Source organism: Sus scrofa, chromosome 2 (assembly GCF_054392235.1).
Source record: "Sus scrofa isolate SSC_HxYL_T2T_F1_AM1 chromosome 2, Sscrofa_HxYL_maternal_Yorkshire_Landrace_v2.0, whole genome shotgun sequence".
Lineage (NCBI taxonomy): Eukaryota > Metazoa > Chordata > Mammalia > Artiodactyla > Suidae > Sus > Sus scrofa.
Window position 1 is genome coordinate 60,578,345 of NC_139384.1, and position 22,626 is coordinate 60,600,970.

At 50.5% G+C, this 22,626-nt stretch overlaps 1 protein-coding gene across 50 annotated transcripts in view; it reads left to right on the plus strand.

Moving 5' to 3' along the window:
- The window catches only part of OBSCN (obscurin, cytoskeletal calmodulin and titin-interacting RhoGEF), a 217,031-nt gene that overhangs the window by 156,919 nt on the left and 37,486 nt on the right, over nucleotides 1-22,626 (plus strand). For 19 of the 50 annotated variants that reach the window (XM_085012109.1, XM_085012110.1, XM_085012112.1 and 16 more), the window contains 13 exons: nucleotides 208-404; nucleotides 579-654; nucleotides 6,706-6,978; nucleotides 7,976-8,251; nucleotides 8,569-8,856; nucleotides 8,991-9,263; nucleotides 9,827-10,200; nucleotides 10,721-11,582; nucleotides 12,329-12,607; nucleotides 21,341-21,419; nucleotides 21,673-21,797; nucleotides 21,942-22,139; nucleotides 22,523-22,555. In XM_085012109.1, coding sequence (XP_084868235.1) covers nucleotides 208-404; nucleotides 579-654; nucleotides 6,706-6,978; nucleotides 7,976-8,251; nucleotides 8,569-8,856; nucleotides 8,991-9,263; nucleotides 9,827-10,200; nucleotides 10,721-11,582; nucleotides 12,329-12,607; nucleotides 21,341-21,419; nucleotides 21,673-21,797; nucleotides 21,942-22,139; nucleotides 22,523-22,555 — 3,333 coding nt within the window. Of the gene's footprint in view, nucleotides 1-207; nucleotides 405-578; nucleotides 655-2,744; nucleotides 3,018-4,067; nucleotides 4,335-6,705; nucleotides 6,979-7,975; nucleotides 8,252-8,568; nucleotides 8,857-8,987; nucleotides 9,264-9,826; nucleotides 10,201-10,720; nucleotides 11,583-12,328; nucleotides 12,608-21,340; nucleotides 21,420-21,672; nucleotides 21,798-21,941; nucleotides 22,140-22,522; nucleotides 22,556-22,626 lie in introns of all 50 variants that reach the window. The other 31 variants (XM_085012108.1, XM_085012111.1, XM_085012122.1 and 28 more) reach the window with 3 other exon arrangements.

Sequence of the window (22,626 nt, forward strand, 5' to 3'; positions counted from 1 at the left end):
GGGGTATGGAACTGGCAGAGAACAAGTATTTCTGGGGTGGCCCCAGATGTTGGGGTAAAGTGGTGCTTAGTACGCTTGTCTTTAGGAACTGGATCAGGGGTGCTGGGGGCAGACCTTGGGGACTGGGAGGTGCTCCTGATGGTTGGGGCAAAGGCATCCCAGACATAGGCTGATGCCTTGCCTCTATCCCACCCCCACTCCATGCAGCCCCTGAGGTGACCATCCTGGAGCCCCTGAAGGACGTGCATCTCAGCGAGGGCCAGGATGCCCACTTCCGTTGCCGGCTGTCCAGGGCCTTGGGCCAGGAGGCCCACTGGGCCCTGGGAGGAGTGCCCCTTCAGGCCAATGAGATGAACGATATCACGGTGGAGCATGGCACACTCCACTTGCTCACCCTGCACAAGGTGGGGGTTCCCTGTACCTGCCTGGGCTCCACTATGCTTATAGGGGCCCTCCTGCCCCTGAAGGGTTCATAAAAGGGAAGGTTCCAACTCCAGCCAAATTTGGCTGAGGACTTGCAAAGCAGAGATGGTTGAAAGGGCATTGCCAGGCTAACACACCCATCCCTGCTCCTACAGGTGACCCTTGAGGATGCTGGAACCATCAGTTTCCAAGTGGGCTCATGTCGCTCAGAGGCCCAGCTGAAGGTCACAGGTGGGCAGCCCCTTCCTACACCCAGCACCCCTGCTTGTGGATGTCCATGTTTTCCTACTCAGGGAGCTGTTGGCAGGTAGTGAGGCTAGAAACCTGAGCTTCCAGCAGCGATCTTGTCTTGGGGTGGAAATTATCTACCCTTGACCACTAAACTCACTGGAGGTGGGCCAGTGAAGATTAGCATGAGAAATTCTGGTGTGTGTGTGGCGGGGGTCCCTGTGTGGGATCAGTGCTGTCTGTAGGAGGGAGATGAGGAATCTGGCTTCTGGGGATTTGTACCCCGAGGGGGAAGCAGGGCCTTCTGGACTTCTGCCTTCCATATAGCTACTCCTATCACACAGGTTCATGTGCTCTCATCAACATTTATACATACCTGCATACTCGACAGGCTCCCAGATGTTAATATAATATAATATCCTGTGACACATGAATGGTTTAGAGCATAGTGTACATGGTCCCAGACATGCAAACAGGACTTAAGGACCTTCAACTTGAATCTTCCCTTGTCCCCAGAGTTGGTCATTTCTGGGTGCCTGGCCCTGAGAGACCCTCCCCTGCTGTCCTACTCCTCATTCTCATACTGATATCCATCTACTATTCATCCATCGACCATTTAACCATCCATCTAGCTATGCACACATGCATTCATTCATCCATCATCCATCTATTGAATTATCCATTCATTCACTATCCATCCATCTGTCATCCATCCAGCCATCATTTCCCACCATCTACACATTTATCCATCCACCATCTATTCATCCACCAACCATCTACTATCCATCCATCTCACCATCATTCTGCTACCATCTATCCATATGTTCATCCACTTATCCATTCACCATCCATTCACTAACCATCCACCCACCCATCAATCCATCCATCCATCCATCCATCCCTCCATCTGTTCACCTACCATCCATTCACCCATCCATCCACTCACCATCTGTTTACTATCTACCTTGAGAGCAGCCAGATGCAGCTCTGCCCTCAGGGAGTCTCCAATATGCTGGGGGAATTGTACATGGTGTCCTGCCTTCCTCCAAGCCTTCATGTGGTCAGCTCTGGGGCCTGAGGGGCTAAGAAAGTCTCCATGGTGCAATGTTCCCAAGTTGAATGATGGTAGGGGGCAGTGTTGTAGGTGTCCTGAGCCGAGCCAGGCCAGGAAGGGCCTCACGTGTGTGTCAGAGTTGGCTTTTCTGTGGGGAGGCAGCACAGAGCTGGGTTGGGCTCTACAAATCCCACTAAGGGTTGTGCCTTGGCCTCTCTCAGCAGGTGTTCTCAGTTTGGGCAAGTGGCTTCAGGATGAGGTCCATGAGCATTGGGTTGTGAACATGGGTGGTAGGTGTATACAGGCAAACTTGGGAGCCATGCTGGAGATGAGAATGGGAAGCAGGTTGAGGGTGAAGTCAGGCGTGCATTTTCGGAGAGCATGGAGGAATGGTGGGGGCCTGGGACATGGAAGGCTCTGAGGAAGAACCTGGCTGGGGTGGGTGTGGGAGCACAGAGCAGGCATCTGGGAAGCCCTCTGGGCTCAGACCCTGCTGTGTAACAGAGTTGGGGGAAGTTGCCATTCTGCATTAAGGCTCCAGTGTCTTAGGGCCAGAGGGATCTCAGGGGACGTCTGGACAAATGGCCCTCTGGAAATGGGAGAAACATCTGCTTCCACACCCTCAGGGAAAGAGGGCTCACTGCCCAAGCAGACCCCTCCCTTTCAGAGAGGTGGACATCACGGCCTCTCTTTTCTGTCCCACACCCAACCTCACAAAGATCCCAGCCATGGACCTGGTGCCTTTAAGTTCTGCTTTCTGAATAGGGTGTAGATACAAGTCTCCTTTGGTGAAACCAAATATGTTCTGATGGAGCTGTGGGGTACACAGGGGCTGAGGGCTTTCCATAGACTCACTAAGGGTGGTCTCCATGTCTCATTCCGTGAGCAGGGGAGGCAAGCTGGCCTGGGCGGATCTCTAGACCCCAGGCCCAGACTGCCTCAAGCATAGTGGACCCCAGGGTGCCCCCAAATTGTGGACCCCAAGATGGCCCCACAGACCCAGGGCACCCAGCTCCCCTCCTTTCACCCCCTTGTACAGAAGCAGCGCTGTACCTGATACGTGGCTTACAGAATGTGGACGTCTTTGCGGGGGAGGTGGCCACGTTCTCCTGTGAGGTGTCCCGTGCGGGTGGGCCAGAGGCCCATTGGTGGCTGGATGGGACCCTGCTGCAGGACGGTCCCCAAAGTGCCATCTCCGTGCGTGATGGGACCTTCCATTCCCTCATGCTCTCAGGCCTGGGGGTCGCCGACTCGGGCACCATCACCTACCGTGCAGGGCCCCTGGTCTCCAGGGCCAAGTTGTTGGTCAAAGGTACCAGCCAATAGAACTTTGCCCTGCGCTGGCGCTTTTGCCTCTGCTGCCCCTGCATGCTTCCTGCGGGCTCCCAGGGCAGGGGTTCGGGGACTGGCCTCCCAGGTGCAGACTGGGCATCTGTTGATATGTGCCGTGAGTAGACACGGTGGGCAGGCTGCAGTCCTGCCTAGTGGATGAAAAAGAAGGCCAATTCAGAGAAGTGAAGCTGGAGGTTGACCCCACGCTCACCTGCTTATAGGGCCCTGGGCACTGCTGCCCATCTGGCCACCACTTTGCAGCCACACCTCCTTCAGGCACACACCCAGAGAGCAGCCTGGAGGTGAAGGCAGCCTTCTCAGCCCTGGGTGTGGCCTGCACTGCCCTTGCTTGTAGCTGCTTTTCCTGCTGTGGGCTTGGGTGAGGTCTTGTGTCCTTCTGGGGAAGAGGTAGCCATTGTGCAAGGTAGTGGGCTACAAGGAAACCCCTTCAACCCACTCCCAGTGGGGGTATTGGGAATGCTTGGCACAGCAGCCCAATGTGGTTTCGACTGGCATGTTTACCAACGGGCCTCCTCCATGCTCTTGCAGAATAAATATGGATGTTTGCCCAGGTCTGAGGGCAAACCATTTGTTGAACAGAATTTCAGCAAGTAGAGATGGGATGGGACACCTGAGTGGGCAGGCGACAAGGCCCCAGAGAAGGGATAAGCTGGGCTGCAGGTGTCAAGTGCCCAGTGGAGCTGTGGACCCTGAGCAGGCCCAAGGGCTTTCAGGAGTGGTTGTTTTGTCCCACTAGGCAACACATGCCCTGGGCTAGGGGAAGTGGGGAAGTGGGGGCTCAGGGAGAGCAGTGGATAGGATGCTGAGCCAACAGTCCCATCTGTTGTGGGTGGGGATGTGTGGGGGCAGTTTTGCCCCACATGGAGGGCCCTGGACCACCATGGATGGTCCCCCTTCTACCACAGCCTTGCTTTTGCGTGCTTCTGAGTCCCTGATGCTGACTGCAGAGGGTGGGTGGGCCGTGGCCACGTTGCTCCAGCTGACGTGTGCCTGGCCTGTTGGCCAACAGATCCCACAGTGGAGGTGGTCAGTGCCATGCAGGACCTGGCAGTGGAGGAGGGTGGCCCAGCTGAGTTCCTCTGCCAGTACTCGCGGCCCGTGCAGGCCACCTGGAAGATGGACGAGCAGGAGGTGTGCGCTGATGGGTGCCGTGTCATCATAGAGCAGGACTGGACCGTGGCCAGGCTGTCCTTCAGGCCGGCCTTGCCCTGCGACAGTGGCATCTATTCTTGTGAGGCCGCAGGCACCCGCGTGGTGGCCCTGCTGCAAGTGCAAGGTGAGGCCGCCTGGCAGGCAGCCCTGGGCTCAGTGTGGTTGCCATACGGCTCACTAGAGCCGTAACAGTGGAATAGCAGGCAGTGCAGTGACAGTGTGCTGAAAAGATGGGATCCCAGCAGGCGGATTCTGGGCCCTGAGCCCACCCACCCAGACCCAAGCAGTTTGATAGGACCGGACGGCTGGAAAACACAAGGGCAGAGGCCGCATGGAGAATCTGCATCCAAAACACCTGGTGGGGAAGGGGTGGAGGTAGAGGCAGGCTGAGAAGCAGCTTCCAGGCAGGCAGGTGGGTGGGCAGGCCTGGGGGTTGTGGGGCCTTAGGCAGGGCTGTGTCCTAGAACAGAGAAGGGCCACTGGGCTGAGCTCCCTGAATACTGGATTCAGACCCCAGCTCTGCCCCTTTCTGGGCTGGTTACTCAGGATGGTCTGAGCCCCATATCCCCATCTGCAACACAGCAAGGATATGCTGTGGAAAGACAAGGAAGGGAGACAAAGGGCTGCAGGGGAGGAGGTGTCATTTGCCTGCAGCCACTTTCTAGTTGGGAAAACTGAGGTGTTCCCAGTGGTGAGTGAGCTTACAGCTGTCAGGGGAGCGTCCAAGCTGGGAAGAATAGGGGTGGGTGTGGTTTGGGCCACTGACTGCCCAAGGTCACTCACCCCATTCACACACCCCATTCACACACTAGTTCAACAACTAAGTTTTTAAACACTTTTTTTGGCCCCTTGGAGCATAGCAGGGAACAGATGAAACTCCCTCCATTCAGGGGTGATATTCCTATGAGAGGTGGAAAGGGGCTAAAGTGTGAGCCTGGTCCTAAAGGAGGCAGTGGGGGTTGGGGGGCTTGTGGATATCTGGGGCAGAGCCTTCAGGCCTTGGGCAGGGAGTAGAGAACAAGATGCAAAGAAGCAGAGACAGCATAAGGGAGACCTCAGGGGTTCATCACTGCTGCTTTAAAATCTGAGCTTTTATGGAGACAAAGCAGCCTTGATCCTTGGATTGGAGCTAAGGAGGGTGAGCTCCAACGGTGACTGTAGACCTCCCCCTGCCCCACCTGTCCCATCATGGCCAAGAACAGCTGCAGCCCCACAGAGCTGGTCATAGCCATCCAAGCACAGAGATGTGGGATATACTCTTGCGTTGCTGTTGGCTCTGTCAGTTCTGACTCGGGGAGGAAAGGAGCAGGAGTATGGGGTGTCTGGTCTATGATGTGAGCAGACCAGGGCCAGGAGGGTGCAAGGACAGGGATGTGGATGGGCTCCATGGATCCTCCACTCTGAGGTGCCCTCTTCCCTTAACTCCCTGGAGACCCCTGTTCAGAGGAGTGTGTGGACTCTGTGGATGAACTAAGAGGGAACGTCAGGGTTTTGTGCCAGTTCTGTGTGGGGTGCACACCCCAAACAGCAGTTGGGCCTGTGGGTCTGGAACTTGGGCCAGGCTGCTACCTCTGTCAGTGACTACAGAGACTCCTTCCTGTCATGTGGGTCAAGGCCAGACCTCTCCAGCATCCTGGACAGCCCTGGGTCACATGGCACTCCTTTCCTACCTGTCTTTATCCCTACCTACTGCTCCCCACGTGGCTAGGCATCCTTTACCTCACTGGCTTGGCTCCCCTCTGCCCCTTACACCTCTCCTTTATTCCTATCATTGCATCCCCTGTTTCTGGTTCTCCTGCCTGGACACCACCCCTGCCCTCAGTCATCCCCATCCTCAGAGATCCACCGAATCCAGAAGCCCTCCGGCGTTTGAAGCCCACTGGCATTGACTTTTGGTACAGGTGGCCTGACATGGAGATGGGCCCTCAGAAGTGGCCAGCCCATGGAGGCCAGGCAGTGAGCTGGATCTGGGGCCTGGCATGCCCAGTCCTGATCTCATGGCTTCCATGAAAAATGTGTAGCTGCTAATTACTGACTCCTGGGATGTAAAGTATGTACAAGACAATTAGGGCAGGCTGAGAATTGGGAGAGGTCTGTCTGGTCCAAGTGAGTGAGGGTAGCAGCCAAGCAGGTCTACTAGCTCTGGCTAGGGGAGGAAAGGAAGGGAACCCTTTTCCAGAGCCTCATACTGCAGCAAAGCTTGAGCCCCATCTGGGCTTGAGCCCCAGCAAGTTTTCAGTCTGTGAACATCTATGAGGATTCTTATCTGTGAGGTGGGAAGGACCACCCCCTTCCCAGCACAGGCCATGTGATGTGGGGATGGGCAGAGCCTTAGGAGGTCCCTGCATGGCTACTCCAGGTGGCTACCTAGCTGCCCTCCACCTAGCTGTATTCTGTTAGGCCCTTTGTCCTGAATGAGAGGCTCTTTCACATGACTGTTTGGGATGCTGGGCAGGAGGATCCCCCAGCTCCCCTGAACCACCTTCTTTCTGCAGCCAAGAACTCTGTGGTGAGGGGCCTGGAGAACGTGGAGGCACCTGAGGGTGGTGAGGCGCTGTTTGAGTGCTTGTTGTCCCGGCCAGAGGTGGCCGCCCACACCTGGCTGCTGGATGATGAACCGGTTCACACCTCTGAGAATGCTGAGGTGGTCTACTTCGAGAATGGCTTGCGGCACCTGCTGCTGCTCAAAAACCTGCGGCCCCAGGATAGCTGTCGAGTGACCTTCCTGGCAGGGGACATGGTGACATCTGCGTTCCTCACAGTGAGAGGTTAGAGGTGTGGGGTGTGGGAGGGTGAGCTGGAGCCAAAGGGTGAGGGCAACTCCTCCCACTAAATACTGCAATGCAAAGTGGGGAATTCTGGGGCCACAGGGAGGGAGGTATAGTTCTCTGCACCCCTTCACACTGATACCCCACTCAGAGCATGGGAGGGTGGGGATGTGGGAGGGCTGGTCTCTGAGACCTCTCCTAAGAGGTAACCCACTCCAGGGGTGCTGGGTAGAGCTGGGACTGAAGAGGGTGTGTGAGTCTCTCAGACCCATCCCACCAAATACAGTATGCTTCCAGGGGTGGGAGTGGGGAGTGACCACTGTATGGGGACTTGGGCCTCTTCAACCTCTCCCACCAGATACTGTACTGTTTGGGTGCAGGGGAAGGGCCTGAGGCTGCAGGTGTGGGGCCTAGGTCTCCAGGAGTCCTCCTACTTGATACTCCACTGCAGGGATTAGTGGAGGAAGGGGTGTTGGGGACGCAGGGGCAGTGAGGCTCTCAGACCCCTCCCATGAGATATCACGTTTGTGTGTGTGCTGGTGGGGGTTGAGGTCATGGGGGGGCATAGGTTACTGAGATCCCTCTCACCAGATATTTGACTGGAGGTAGTAGGAGAAGGCTGGGACAGCAGGGGGAATGGGTCTCTGAGACTCCTCCCACTGGGTACCTGGCTGCTTGGGGTTGGGGGGCAGGAGGCAGGGCCTTGTGGAAAAGGGTGGACTTCTGAGACTTCTCTACAGGAACCTGAAAGACACCCACTCTTCGTGGGGTGGTAGTGGTCTCATTGAGCTCTGAGACCACTCTCACCTGATGCCAGGCTATGGGGGGTATGGTGTGGCTGGACAGGGCATAGGTCTTCAAGACCCATCCCACCTGAGGCTAGATCCCCCCTCTGTTTTGGGCTGACAGGAGAGGGCAGTATGGGTATCTCTAAGCACCCCAGCAGCCCCTGGGCTTCTGCACTCACACTGCCACCCCACCCGACCCTGCCCTGTAGGCTGGCGCTTGGAGGTTCTGGAGGCCCCCCAGGACGTGGCCGTGCGAGCTGGTGGGCAGGCCAGCTTCAGCTGCATGCTCAGCGAGGCAGTTCCTGTGGGCGAGGCGACCTGGTACATCAATGGAGCTGTAGTGCAGCCAGATGACAGGGACTGGACGGTCACCGCTGATGGCAGCCAGCATGCCCTGCTGCTGCACCAGGCCCAGCCACACCATGCTGGTGAGGTCACCTTTGCTGCCCGTGATGCTGTGGCCTCCGCACGGCTCACTGTGCTGGGTGAGTGGCTTGGGCCTGCCTGCTGCAGCTTGGGTCCAGGGGTCTCTGGGAGATGAGTTGGGGGATAGGACATTCCAGCCCGGAGGCTATTGGGGGCTGATCACTGCCTACCCCCCGCATGGCGGGTAGGCTCTGGGCACAGTCTCCTTGTGACTCAAATGTGCCTTCCTCACCCCCTTATAAAGGCCAGGCTGTGGGGCACAGCTGCTCACAGGACTTTGAGGGGTGGGTCACACTGCACCCCAAGAGCAGACCCCGGGGTAGGGGGTGCTGTGAGCTGCTCCTCCAACCACACTGCCTCCTCCCCACCCCCGCAGGCCTCCCTGACCCCCCAGAGGACGCAGAGGTGGTGGGGCGCAGCAGTAGCTCTGTGACATTGTCTTGGGTGGCTCCTGCGAGCGATGGAGGAGGCGGTCTTTGTGGCTATAGGGTGGAGATGAAGTCAGCGGCCACAGGAGAGTGGCGGCTGTGCCATGAGCTGGTGCCAGGGCCTGAGTGTGTGGTGGATGGTCTGGCCCCCGGGGAGACCTACCGCTTCCGTGTGGCTGCAGTGAGCCCAGCAGGCTCTGGGGAGCCTGTGTACCTGCCCCAGACAGTGAGGCTTGGTGAGTTGATGCCTTAGTCCTAGTTTGTGAGGGTGGGGGTCCACCCTGGAGCCCTCAAGACCTCTCTAAGCTGGGGGCTCCACCCACATCCTTGCTGATGTGTCCCTCCTTTTTCTGATCGCTGTTCCCAGCAGAGCCCCTGGAACCCATGACTGTGCCCCCTGCCCCCAAGACCCGGCAGGTGGCAGCTGGGGAGGATTTGTGTCTGGAGTGCGAGGTGGCTGAGGCTGGTGAGGTTGTCTGGCTGAAGGGAACAGAGCGCATCCAGCCCAGCGGGCGTGTCCAGGTTCTCTGCCAGGGGCAGCGGCAGATGCTGTTGATCCGGGGCTTCTCACCAGAGGACCAGGGCGAGTACTGCTGCAGCCCTGCCCGGGACTCGGCCTCTGTGGCAGCAACTTCCTTCCAGGGTATGTCCCCCAGGGCCCAGTATGCAAGGTTGGGGGAACCCTGGTGGATGGAGTGGACCAGCCCTCTTCCTCACTGGCTCTCTGTCTGGGAACCACAGAAGGTCCTCTTGAGGAGCCCCTTTCTTACACCAAGAAAGACTGAGGCTGGGGTGGGGAGATGCACAACCTTAGTGTGTCTCAGCCTCCTGTCAGAACCTGTATCACTGGCATTTGAGGCCATGTTGCTCCCTGAATGGGATCCTGGCCAATGCAACACTTGGTACCCACTGCTGTTTCCTTAAATCCTTTCTCTTTGAGACTCCTGCACTCTGAGACTCCCTGCACCTGCACTGACCCTGGCCTGGTACTCCTTGTGTTCATCCCATCCCATGCAGGAGGGAGAATGAGGCCCAGAGAGGGCCCTTCATAGCCTCTAAATCCTTGTAAAGATTTTGTATCAGAGCTCTCTGGGGGCCCAGGCAGGCATCAGAGACCTATCAAGGGGAAGCACAGTCAGCAGCCAAGACCAGCGTGGGGTTATGGTTCTGTTCCTGCCTGGCTGACTACTCTCCTGCCCTCCTCAGTGGTGCTGACCCCAGGATCTGGGGATGAGGTCCCCACACAGCCCAGCCTGCCCCCTGAGGCAGCTCAGGAAGGTGACCTGCACCTGCTGTGGGAGGCCCTAGCCCGGAAGCGCCGTATGAGCCGTGAGCCTACGCTGGACTCCATCAGCGAGCTGCCTGAGGAGGATGGACGCCCTCAGTGCCTGCAGCAGGAGGTGGAGGAGGTGGCTCCTGACCTCTCTGAAGACTATTCCACGGCTGACGAACTGGCACGCACTGGAGAGGCTGACCTCTCACACACCAGTTCTGATGATGAGTCCCGTGCAGGCACTCCTTCCTTGGTTACCTACCTCAAGAAGGCTGGGCGGCCCAGTGCCTCACCACTGACCAGCAAGGTGAGTCTTAAGCTTGACCTACAAGGAGAGGCCTGGGACTCTCAAATCTTTGGCACTCCATCATTTTATCCAAACACCATCCATCCACTATCTGTCCTCCAATCCATCTACCATCTATTTATCCATTCATGCATTGATTCATCCATCTATCCACCCACCACCCGCCCATTCATTGGTCATCCATCTACCCATCCATCTATCCATCCATCTGGTTGTTAAAACCTTTTTCTGAAGAGCTGGAACCAGTCTCTCTGTGATTCCACACAACTCTGTCCCACTCTGGGGAAAGCAGTTTCAGGGAGGGTAGGCTTGCTTTTTAGCAGCAGCAGAAGCCATCAGGCATCTGGCCTAAGGGAAGGTAGCACAGTTGACAGCAGGCAGCAGGCAAGAGGCATGCTGGAGTGAGACGTGGTACTCTGGCAAGAGATCTGGGCTCTGCTTCCCCTTGCCCCGTGTATGTCCCTGCACCATGCTTTCCCTGTCTCAGGCCTCAGGTGCCCTACCTTACCTGTGCACACAGGTTGGCGTCCCAGCAGCACCCTCTGGGAAGCCACAGAAACAGCAGGAGAAGCCAGCTGCAGTGCACCCACCACCAGGAGCCTTGAGCATTGGAGACCTGAGTGACCCATCCATGGACAAGGCAGCAGTGAAGATCCAGGCTGCCTTCAAGGGTTATAAGGTCCGGAAGGAGATGCAGCAGCAGGAGGGGCCTGTGTTCTGCCGCACATTTGGGGACACTGTAGCACAGGTGGGAGATGTCTTGCATCTGGAGTGTGTAGTATCCAGCAAGACAGATGTGCGTGCCCACTGGCTAAAAGACGGTGTGGAGCTGACTGATGGCCGGCACCATCACATTGACCAGCTTGGGGATGGCACCTGCTCTTTGCTGGTCACTAGCTTGGGCCAGGCCGACGCTGGCCGCTATACCTGTCAGGTGAGCAACAAGTTTGGCCGTGTGGCCCACAGTGCCTGTGTGGTGGTCAGTGGGACAGAAAGTGAGACTGAGAGTTCTTCTGGTGGTGAACTGGATGACACTTTCCGCCGGGCAGCCCGGAGGCTACACCGCCTCTTCCGCACCAAGGGCCCAGCAGAGGTTTCAGATGAGGAGCTCTTCTTCAGTGCTGATGAGGGCAAGGAAGAGCCTGAGGAGCCTGGGGACTGGCAGACATACCATGAAGACGAGCACTTTGTCTGCATCCGCTTCGAGACACTTGTCGAGGCCCGCCGTGCAGTCACCTGCTTCCGGGAGATGTTTGGCACCATGGGCATTGGAGTGGACATCAGCCTGTCAGAGCAGGGGCCGCGTGGGGTGGAGATGCGCATTGGCAAGGTGGCCCCCACCTCCGTAGCACCTCCAGAGCCAGTGCTGACCACAGAGGCTGGTGAGTCTGCAAGCTGCCTGGATCAGGAGTGGGATGAGAGGAGGATCAAAGCCAGTGGCAGTGACCAAGGTCAGCTGAAAACTCAGGGAATTTGCTGGGCTTTAGATTCTGAGTGTTTGTAGATGCAGCAGCTGAGCTGGGAAGAGCCCTGACTTTGAGGTTAGACAGAGCTCAATTTAAATCCCACCTCTACCTGTTACCAGCCTCTTTGAGTCTCAGAGTCCTACTCTGTGAAATGGTTTCAGGAATACTGACTTTCCTAGAGTTTAGGGTTTTTCCACATCATGGGGATTTGAATGGTGTTCCACTTAGTCCAGTCTGAAACCATTTCCCACTCCAGCAACTAAAATTAATTAAAAAAAAAAAAGCCATTTCAGTGTTTACTTGCACCTGTCTAGGAACAAGAAAGTGGGTATCATTAATAACCCACATCATCATTCCTCCCCTTCAATTCTGAGCTACTCAGGTACCTCCAATCCCAGACTGCCACCCTTGTTCTTCCTTTTATTTCCCTTTCCCCTATTTCTTCCCTGCTACTTCTGTGGCCTTATGGTAGCTTGGAAACCAGGTAAGCAAAAAGGATTCAGAGCTCAGCTGGCAGAGACAGAATTATGTTTAGCTGCCCGACCTGTGAGCACTTGCCTGAATGGGTTCCATTCAGAGCATGCACATCAAACCGCTGGCATCTGGAGTGACTAGGGGGAGCCTGGAACTAACATGCTTTATGTCCTTCCTGTCCCTCCCAGCCCCGGTGTTCCTGACTGAGCTTCAGAATCAGGAGGTGCTGGATGGGTACCCTGTGAGCTTTGACTGTGTGGTGACAGGCCAGCCTGTGCCCAGTGTGCGCTGGTTCAAGGATGGGAGGGTGCTGGAGGAAGATGACCACTATATGATCAGTGAGGACCAGCAGGGCGGCCATCAGCTCATCATCACAGCTGTGGTGCCGGCAGACATGGGTGTCTACCGCTGCCTGGCTGAGAACAGCGTGGGTGTGTCCTCCACCAAAGCAGAGCTCCGTGTGGACCGTGAGTGTATAATTGGGTTTGATAGTCCAGGGTGGGGTCCTGGTTGGGAGAGGCAGTGCTGGGTTGGAGGATGACCTGGAGAACATTGGGCTCTGGCTAGGCAGGATTTGAGACTGCAGTGTCTTGTGGCAGATGGAGAGTCCTCTGGGAGCCCCCCGGGATGAGGGTGGGGGCCTTATTTCCTTGAGAGGTGGCTGGGCTTAGGGGGAGCCTCAGAAGGTTTGGAGGTGCCCCATGGGCACAGCGGTTGGTTAACAGCCACAGTGGTTGGTTAACACAAATAGAAATATATATTTGGTCTTCATCCCTGGTTCCTGGTGGGCCCTTAGTACAAATATATCCATCTTATTTTTGATGAAAATGCAAATAGCCATAAAAAAGAATGACATAATGCCATTTGCAGCAATATGGATGGAACTAGAGACTCTCATACTGAGTGAAATGAGCCAGAAAGACAAAGGCAAATACCATATGATATCACTTATAACTGGAATCTAATATCCAGCACAAATGAACATCTCCTCAGAAAAGAAAAACATGGACTTGGAGAAGAGACTTGTGGTTGCCTGATAGGAGGGGGAGGGAGTGGGAGGGATTGGGAGCTTGGGCTTATCAGACACAACTTAGAATAGATTTACAAGGAGATCCTGCTGAATAGCATTGAGAACTATGTCTAGATACTCATGTTGCAACAGAAGAAAGAGTGGGGGAAAAACTGTAATTGCAATGTATACATGTAAGGGTAACCTGACCCCCTTGCTGTACAGTGGGGAAAAAAAAAAAAAAAAAAAAGACATTTCTAGGAAAAAAAAAAAACAATTAAATGGAGGAAGAGTAGAATTTCAAATTCAAGGGTGGAACTTCAAATGGTGCTAGAGTAATTTGGACATTTATAGGCAAAAATATGAACCTTGACCTTATATGAAAACTATCTCAAAGTGAATTAGGTACTTAAATGTAAAATGTGAAGCTATAAAACTTTTAGAAAAAAATAGGAAACCTTCAGGACTAGATCTAGGAAAAGACTGCTTAGACTTGACCCATAAAAGGAAAAATTGGTAAACTGGACCTCCTCAGAGTTAAAATCTTTGCTCTGAGAAAGATGAGAAAGACCAGGTTTTTTTTTTTTTTTTTAATCTTTCTTTCTTTCTTTCTTTCTTTCTTTCTTTCTTTCTTTCTTTCTTTCTTTCTTTCTTTCTTTCTTTCTTTCTTTCTTTCTTTCTTTCTTTCTTTCTTTCTTTCTTTCTTTCTTCTTTCTTTTCTAGGGCCGCACTCACGGCATATGATGGTTGCCAGGCCAGGGGTCTAATTGGAGCTGTGGCCACCAGCCTACGCCGGAGCCACAGCAACGCAGGATCTGAGCCGCATCTGTGATCTTCACTACAACTCACAGCAGCGCCGGGTCCTTAACCCACTGAGCGAGGCCAGGGATTGAACCCACAACCTCATGGTTCCTAGTTGGATTCGTTAGCCACTGAGCCACGATGGGAACTCCAAAGACCAAGTATTGAGGATGAAATGCTGTATAGGCTGGGTGAAAATGTCTGCAAAATTGCATATCTTATAAAGGACTAAAGAAATATAAAGCTCAAAATTAAACAGTATTTTTAAAAAAGTTTTCACTTAGAATATGAGCAGAAGATAAGTCCGTACATTCCATGAGAGAGGGCATACAGAAGGCAAAATAAGCACAGGGAACATGTTCAACATCATTAAAAATCAGGGAAATGGAAATAAAAACCCCAGTGAGATATCACGGAATACTTACCAGGATGGCTAAAATAAAAAATGGTTGTGCAGGTAAGCATGCAGAGAAATGGGATCTCTCATCCGTTTCTTTACATTGCTGGTGAGAATGTAAAGTGGTGCGGCCACTCCTAAAAAGTTTGCAGTTGCCTACAAAACAACATAGTTACCATATGATCCAACAATTGCCTTTTTTGTTATTTACCCCAGAGAAATAAAAATTCAAATTCCTAATGAAACCTGTACCCAAATACTCATACCAGCTTTATTCTCAATAGTCCTAAACTGGTAATGACCCAGTTGTTAAACTGTGGTGGCTATTCTGTGGAATACTGCTCAGCAAGGAAAAAGAACACATTGACATGGGCAACAATTATGATAAAATTTCATTTTATTGCATAAAATTAGACAAGCACACACTCAGTGGAGTTCATGTGAAACTTGTGACATCTGAACAAGGCCAAGGGATCACATAATTATCATCTTTTGTAGTTATGAGAAATGTTAACATTGCTGGAAGCTGGGTGAAGAGTAAACGGGATCACTGTATTGTTTCTTAGAACAGCATGAGAATCTATAATTCTCTAAAAACAAAACCATTAAAAAACACAATAGCAACAAGTCAGGTTATCTTAGGATGAGATCTTACATATCTGGTAACACTTTATTTCTGCCTGAAGGACATCTTTTAGCATTTTTTAATAGTTTGAGTATATCTGAATAATGTCTTTATTTTGACTTTCTTTAGAATATTTTTGCTAGAACTATTTTTCCTTTCCATACTTTATAGATGTTGCTCCCTTGTCTACTAGCTTGCATTCTTTCTGAGAAATGTGGTGTCATTCTTATCTTTCTTTTTTTGTTCATAACTTGTCTTTTCTAATGAGATTGAAAAGTTTTTAGATATTTGCACACAATAAAATTCACTGTTTTAAAATATTTAATTCAGTGGCTTTTTATATACTTACAAGTTTGTGACAGCATCTAATTCCAAAACATTTTCATCATCCCAGAAAGAAACCCCATACCTGTTGACTGTCATTCCTCATTCCTCCTTCCTCAGCAACTGGCAACAATTAATCTATTTTCTGACTCCTTGGGTTTGCTTATTCTGTACTTTTCATATAAGTGGAATCATATAATATGTGGCCTTTGTGTCTAGTTGCTATTGCTGAGATTGTTTCTAAGGTCTATCCATGTAGTAAATACCAGTACTTCATTCCTTTTTATGGCTAAAAAATATTTCATTGTGTATGGACTATTTATCCATTCATTGGATAATGTTTATCCATCCATTTATGGCTATTATGAATAGTGCTGTTATGAGTATTCATGTGAAAGTTTTTTGTGTACATGCATTTTCACTTTTCTTGAATCTATACCTAGATGTGGAATTGCTAAGTCATATAGTAACTCTATGTTTAACTTTTAAAGGAATGCTAAACTATTTATCACAGTGACTACATCATTTTACATTCTTGCCAGCAATGTGCAAATGTTCCAATTTCCCTGCATCTTTGCCAATGCTTATTAGTGTTCATCATTTCAATAATAATCATTTCAATAATAGCCATATTAATGCATGTGAAGTGGTATATTAATGCATGTGAAGTGGTATATTGGTTTTGACGTGTGTTTCTCTACTAGCTAATAATGAGCATCTTTTCATGTGCTTATTGGCCATACGTTTATCTTTTTTTAAAATGATTTTTATTTTTTCCATCATAACTGGTTTACAGTGTTCTGTCAATTTCCTACTGTATAGCATGGTGACCCAATCACACATAGCATATATACATTCTTTTTCTCACATTATCATGCTCCATCATAAGTGACTAGATATACCAGTGCTATATAGCAGGGTCTCATTACTTATCCATTCCAAAGGCAATAGTTTGCATCTGTTAACCCCAAATTCCCAGTCTATCCCATTCCCTCCCCCTTCCCCTTGGCAACCACAAGTCTGTTCTCCATGTCCATGATTTTCTTTTCTGTGGAAAGGTTCATTTGTGCCATATATTAGATTCCAGACATAAGTGATATCATATGGTATTTGTCTTTCTCTTCCTGACTTACTTCACTTAGTATATCTTTTTTTGAGATATGCCTATTCAAATCATTTATCCATTTTAAAATTGGGTTATTTGCATTTTTAATTTTGAGTTCTAAGAATTCTCTCTTTTCTTCTTCTTCTTCTTTTTTTTTTTTTTTTTTTTTGTCTCTTAGGGCCACATCCGCAGCATATGGAAATTGCCAGGCTAGGGATAGAATCAAAGCTGTAGCTGCCAGCCACAGCCACAGCTACAGTAACACCAGATCAGAGCTTTGTCTGTGACCTACCCCATAGCTCATGGCAGCACCAGATCCTTAACCCACTGATCAAGGCCAGGGATTGAAACCTCGTCCTCTTGGATACTAGTCGGTTTTGTTACCACTGAGCTACGATGGGAACTCCCTAAGAGTTCTTTATATTTTCTGGGTACTAGATCCTTATCAGATATGTGACTTTCAAATCTTTTCTCCCATTCTGTGGGTTGTCTTGTCAGTTTCTTGTTATTGTTCTTTATTTATGCATAAAATTTTTAAATTTTGATGAAATACAGTTTATCTACTTTTTCTTTGGTTTTTGTGCTTTACTTGTCATATCTAAGAAACCACAGTCTAATCCAAGGTTACAGAGATTTACACTTATGTTTTTTTATATTTAGCTCTTTGGTATACTTTGAGTTTATTTTTGTATATGGTATGAGATAAGGGCCTCAGTTCATTCATTCTCTTCATGTGGAAATCCAATTGTTCCAGCATGATTTGTTGAAAAGACTCTTTCCCCTCATAAAATTGTCTTGGAACTCTTGTCAGAAATGAATTTCCTGGAGTTCCCGTGGTGGCGCAGTGGTTAACGAATCCGACTAGGAACCATGAGGTTGCGGGTTCGGTCCCTGCCCTTGCTCAGTGGGTTAACGATCCGGCGTTGCCGTGAGCTGTGGTGTAGGTTGCAGACGCGGCTCGGATCCCGCGTTGCTGTGGCTCTGGCGTAGGCCGGTGGCTCCAGCTCCGATTCAGCCCCTAGCCTGGGAACCTCCATATGCCGCGGGAGCGGCCCAAGAAATAGCAACAACAACAACAACAACAAAAAAGACAAAAAGACAAAAAAAAAAAAAAGAAAAAAAAAAAGAAATGAATTTCCATTAAATATGTAGATTTATTTCTGACTCTCAATTCTATTCCACTGACCCAAATGTCTGTCATTATGCCATTACCACACTGTTTTGACTATTGTACTTGGTACTAAGTTTTGAAATCTCTAAATGCGAGTCTTCTAACTTGGTTCTTGTTCAAGATGTGTTGACCATCCTGAGTCTCTTGCATTTTCTTGAATTTTAGGATTAGCTTGTCAATTTCCGCAAAAATGATCTCTGGATATTTTAAAGCTCTTCTTTTTATCACTGGTTTTGAGTAATTTGATTATATTCTTTGGTCACATTTCTTTATGTTCCTTGTGCTTGCAGTTGAGCTTCTTGGACTTTTGGGTTCATAGTTTTCATTAAGTTTGAAATTGGAGGGATGTTATTTCTTTAAATATTTTCTTCCCCGTTCTTTTGGGGACTTTAGTTACACATATATTGAGCTATTTGAAGTTGTATTACAGTTTACTAATATTCCTTTCCAATTTTTAAAATTTTTTTCTCTTTGCATTTCATTTTAAATGGTTTTTATTGCTATGCTTTTACACTCATTATTTTCTTCTGTAGTATCTAAGCTGCTAACAATCCCATCTATTGTAATTTTTTTTTAATCGCTGTAAGTTCTACTTGAATCTTTATGTTCTGTGTCTCAACTTTTTGAACACATGGAATACAGTTCTAACATCTATGTCAATTCTGAGTTTTGATTGATTATTCTACATGTTTCCTGATGCCTTGCACATCTGACATTCTTGGCTGGATGCCTGACTGTGGATTTCACTTTGTTGGGAGCTGGATATTTTGCATTTCTTCAGGTCTTCTTGAGTTTTGGTCTAGAGTACAGTGAATTACTTACAAGCAGCTTGATGGTTTCAGGTCCGGCTTGTGTGATTTTGTTGCTGGCCAGACAGGAAAATTCAGACAAGGCTTTATTGGGGCCCCTGCTATAGCAGGGGGAACGAAAACAAACAACAGGTTCCCTTGCTTGCTTGCTTACTTGCTGTGGAGGGTGAGCTGGTTCCTTAAATGGGTGAGGGTAGGGGCAGGTCCAGGGTTTGGGCCAGAGAGGTAGCTTAGGTGATCTGCTACCCCTTTGGTGGTGTTGTATGCAGGGGCGATGATGCATAGTACCCTGCTTTTGCTCTTAGCTCTTTAGAAGTGGCAGTTGGGTTTTTAGTTTTTTGTGTGTGTGTGTCTTCTCACCCAGAATTTGCCTCAGCTGCGCATGAACACAGTTATTTTTTGGACTGTTATAATTTCTTTGTATTTTGTTGCTTTTGATGTTTGTTCAGGTGTAAGCATTGCAGCCACTGCAGCAAGGGGTCCCAAGTCCCCATTTGTCTCAATTTGTTAGGTGGCACCAAGAGAGTGCTGAGTCCAGGGCTAATCATCTCCCTCTACTGAAGTGAGAGCATTCCTGAGTACTCTACCTGATGCCCTGTGAATTGTGAAAATTTCCAGTCTGACTAGAAACCGACAGTATTCTAACCCTTATCTGTCTTCAGATGCTATTTCCTTTAGTCCTTTCAGATGGTTCATTCCTTGTGTGCGTGTGCCAGTTGTGCTCTTCTGAATCTTCAAGGGAGGGAGCCCTCTCTCTGCAACTTTCTCATCTCTGCTTTTGTGCTCCATGGTCACAAGCTGCTTTTGTCTGTCAGGACATCAGCTCTGTCTCCTCAACTCAAGGTCTGCCTGGTTCTGCCCCAGTCTCCCCACCACAGAAACATAAGGCAGGAAGCTGGGGCAGTTATAGGGCTCATGGTTGTTTCCTATCTCCAACAGATAACTGTCCTTCACTTGCTTAATGCCTAGTGACTTTAAAACCATTCCGGTGATTCTGTACCCAGTTCCAATGTGTGTGAGTTTTTTTCCCACAAAAAGAAATTGTCTGTGATATCAGCTGAATGTCCTACAGTTCAGCTCAATTCAGATACCATCTACCTGGAGAAGGCATCAGATCCAGTAGGTTAAGGGCTCAGTCCTTCAAGGCTGTCTTCTCCACCACCTCAGATAATTAGCTACAAGTCCAAGTTGTCACCTGTACTTCTGGCCAAAAAGCTATAAATTAGAGACAGGCTGTGGGGACGTGGGACCCTTTGCTGCAGGGGATGCAGTGCTTGCACCTGGACAAACATCTCCTCGAGCAACAAAATACAAAGAAACTATAAGGGACTAATAATAACTGTGTACATGTGCAGCTGGGGCAAATTGTGGGCAAGAAGATACAAAAATTTAAAAACCCAGTTGCCAGTTCTAGAGTCAAAAGCAAAATCAGGGTACTATACATGCCCCTGCACCCAATACTACCAAAGGGATTGACAGCCCCTCGGTGGCTAGAACCTGGAACCTGCCCCTACTATCACCCCATGTAAAGGACCAGCTTGCCCCGCTCAGGGAGCAAACAAGCAAGGGAAACTGTTGCTTGCTTTGCGCCCCCCTGCTGCAGCAGGGGCCCCCAATGAAGCCTTGCCAGAATTTCTTACTTGGCCTCCTATTAATTTCTATTGCTTAAAGAGGCTCTGGACAGTAACACAATGACCCCTTCCTCGAGTTTGATTAATTTACTAGAGTGGCTCTCAGAACTCTGGGAAACATTTTACTTACTAGATCAGTGTTTTATTATAAAAGGATTTAACAGCCACGTGGAAGAGCCATATAGGCAAAAGATGTGGGAGGGGCAGGGCCAAGCATGCTACTCTCCCCACATCTCCCACGTGTTCACCAGCTACAAAAGAAGCTCTCTGAGCCCCATCCTTTTGGTTTTTTCTGATTAAATCATTGACCATTGGTAATTGTACTCAGTTTTCAGGCCCTCTCCCTTCCCTGGAGGTAGAGAGGTCACAAGCTTCTAATCACAGGGTTGGTTACCCTGGCAACCAGCCCCAACCAAAAGGGCCTATGGAAAATCACATTAACATAACAAAAAACCCCTCTGTGCCTCCACTCAGGAAATTGCAAGGGTTTTGGAGGCCAGGGTCAGGAACAGGAGGAAGACCAAACACATCTTATTATAAATCACGGGCATCACAATCATTGTTTTATGTATTATGTTTCTTTTTCTTTGGTCGTTTCACTTGGGAGGTCTTAGGCTGTTATAACAAAGTACCTTAGACTGGGCAGTTTAAATAATAGAAATTTACTGCTTGAAGTTATGGAGACTGGAAATCTGAAATCAGGGTGCCAATATGGTCGGGTTCTGGTGAGAGCCCTCTTCCGAGTTGCAGAGGGCTGTCTTTTCCCTGTGTTCTCACTTGGGGAAGGGGCAAGGGGTCTCTTCTTCAAGAAGAGGGCACTAATCGCATTCATGAGGCTCCATTTAAGCCCAGTCACCTCCCAAAACTTCCCTTATTGAGGGTTAGGATTTCAAATATGAATTTTGGGGGACACAACATTCAGATCATAGCAGAGGGTAAATCCAGTCCCTCTTCTCCATTGTGGCTAGAAGTGGGAGGCCCAGCTGTTAGTTTTGAGGCCTATTTATGTCATCCCCTGTTCCTTAGTTGGGTGGAACTGAAAGATGCTATCATTCACACCGTCTGCTATTTATGAAGCCCAGTATATATAGTTTGTTGCATCTGGTAGTTAGTTATAAGCCTGGGAACATGGGCTGGTAACAGCCTGGTGACAGGGAAGGGCCACAGGGTGGCTGTGTACCCCTCCCCCCCCCCATTATTTCTGACTCAGGAGTGTGAAAAGCTCCCAGGAATGGCTGAACAGTGAGAATCAGGTAGCCACTGGGGTGGGGCTTGTGCCAAGGAAGATGGTGTATAGGCCTTGCTTCAGCTCTACCCTTCATCCTCAGTGACCAGCACTGACTATGAAACTGCTGCAGATGCTACGGAGACTTCATCCTATTTCAGCGCCCAGGGCTACCTGTCCAGGTAGAGGACCATACAGAGGCGGGCAGAGCCCAGTGGGCTGGTGGTCCCAAGTCCTTTGGGTGGGGGTGGATGCTGGCAGTTCTGGCTTAGACTGACAGAACGTGAATCCTGGAGCCTTTGACCAGGCCACAGCAGTCTCTGTCCAGCAAAGAGGAGACCTCAGAAGCCAGCCATGACTGACCTCAGTCCCCTCTTGTCCTGGATCCCTTGTTTGTCCACCTCATTGCTGCCCTTTCTTTGTTTTCCCTGCCAGCCGGGAGCAAGAGGGCACTGAGTCTACCTCAGAGGAGGGGCAGCTGCCCCAGGTGGTGCAGGAGTTGAAAGACCTCCAGGTGGCCCCTGGCACGAGCCTGGCCAAGTTCCAGGTCAAGGTGAAAGGTGAGGGGGAGAGGGATGAAGGACAAGGAGCTGCCAGCAGAGGTGGGCGATCACCTGTGATTTTGGGGGTCTTCGAGGGCCTGTGGAGGGCAGGGTGACCACTGGGAAGTGGCCTTGTGCTAACCATTTCTGCTGTTGCCCCAGGTTACCCCACACCCCGACTGTACTGGTTCAAAGATGGGCAGCCCCTGACTGCATCTGAACATATCCGCATGGCCGACAGGAAGACACTGCACACCCTAGAGATTGTCTCAGTCACTAGCAAGGATGCTGGCCAGTACTCGGCCTACATCAGCAACACTGTGGGTGCTGCTTATTCATCTGCTCGGCTGCTGGTCCGAGGTGGGTGCTGGGGGACCCAGCAGAGCCTGGCATCCATACCTGGGTTGATTGTCCATCTGCAAGCCATGCTGTGTCAAGCCTTTGAGCTAGGGCCTGGTGGTCACTACCTATGTGCAGAAGTCACAGGTGGCCAGAGCTGATCCCCAGAGAGCATGTACCCTTGAGGGGTGTGGGCGCCATGAACACTGACCAGCAAGTGGGCCAGCTGGCTAGTGGAGTAGACTCAAGTGTGGGGCCCCCGTAGACTGCATGGCCAGGATTAGGAAAGGCACTGTTTGTAGGAATGAGCAGGGCTCCCTTTGGGATTCCTGCTCTGCCAGTCGAGCCCAACCAGGAAAGGAGGCGCCTTGGTGCTGTAGATCTGACTTCTGTGCCTTTTTCAGACCCTGGCAAGCCAGAAGAGAAGCCAACATCAGGTGAGCCAGCTCCAGAGGGCAGGGGAGGGAAGGTGGGGTGGGCACTGGGGACAGATTCAGTGAGGGTGTGT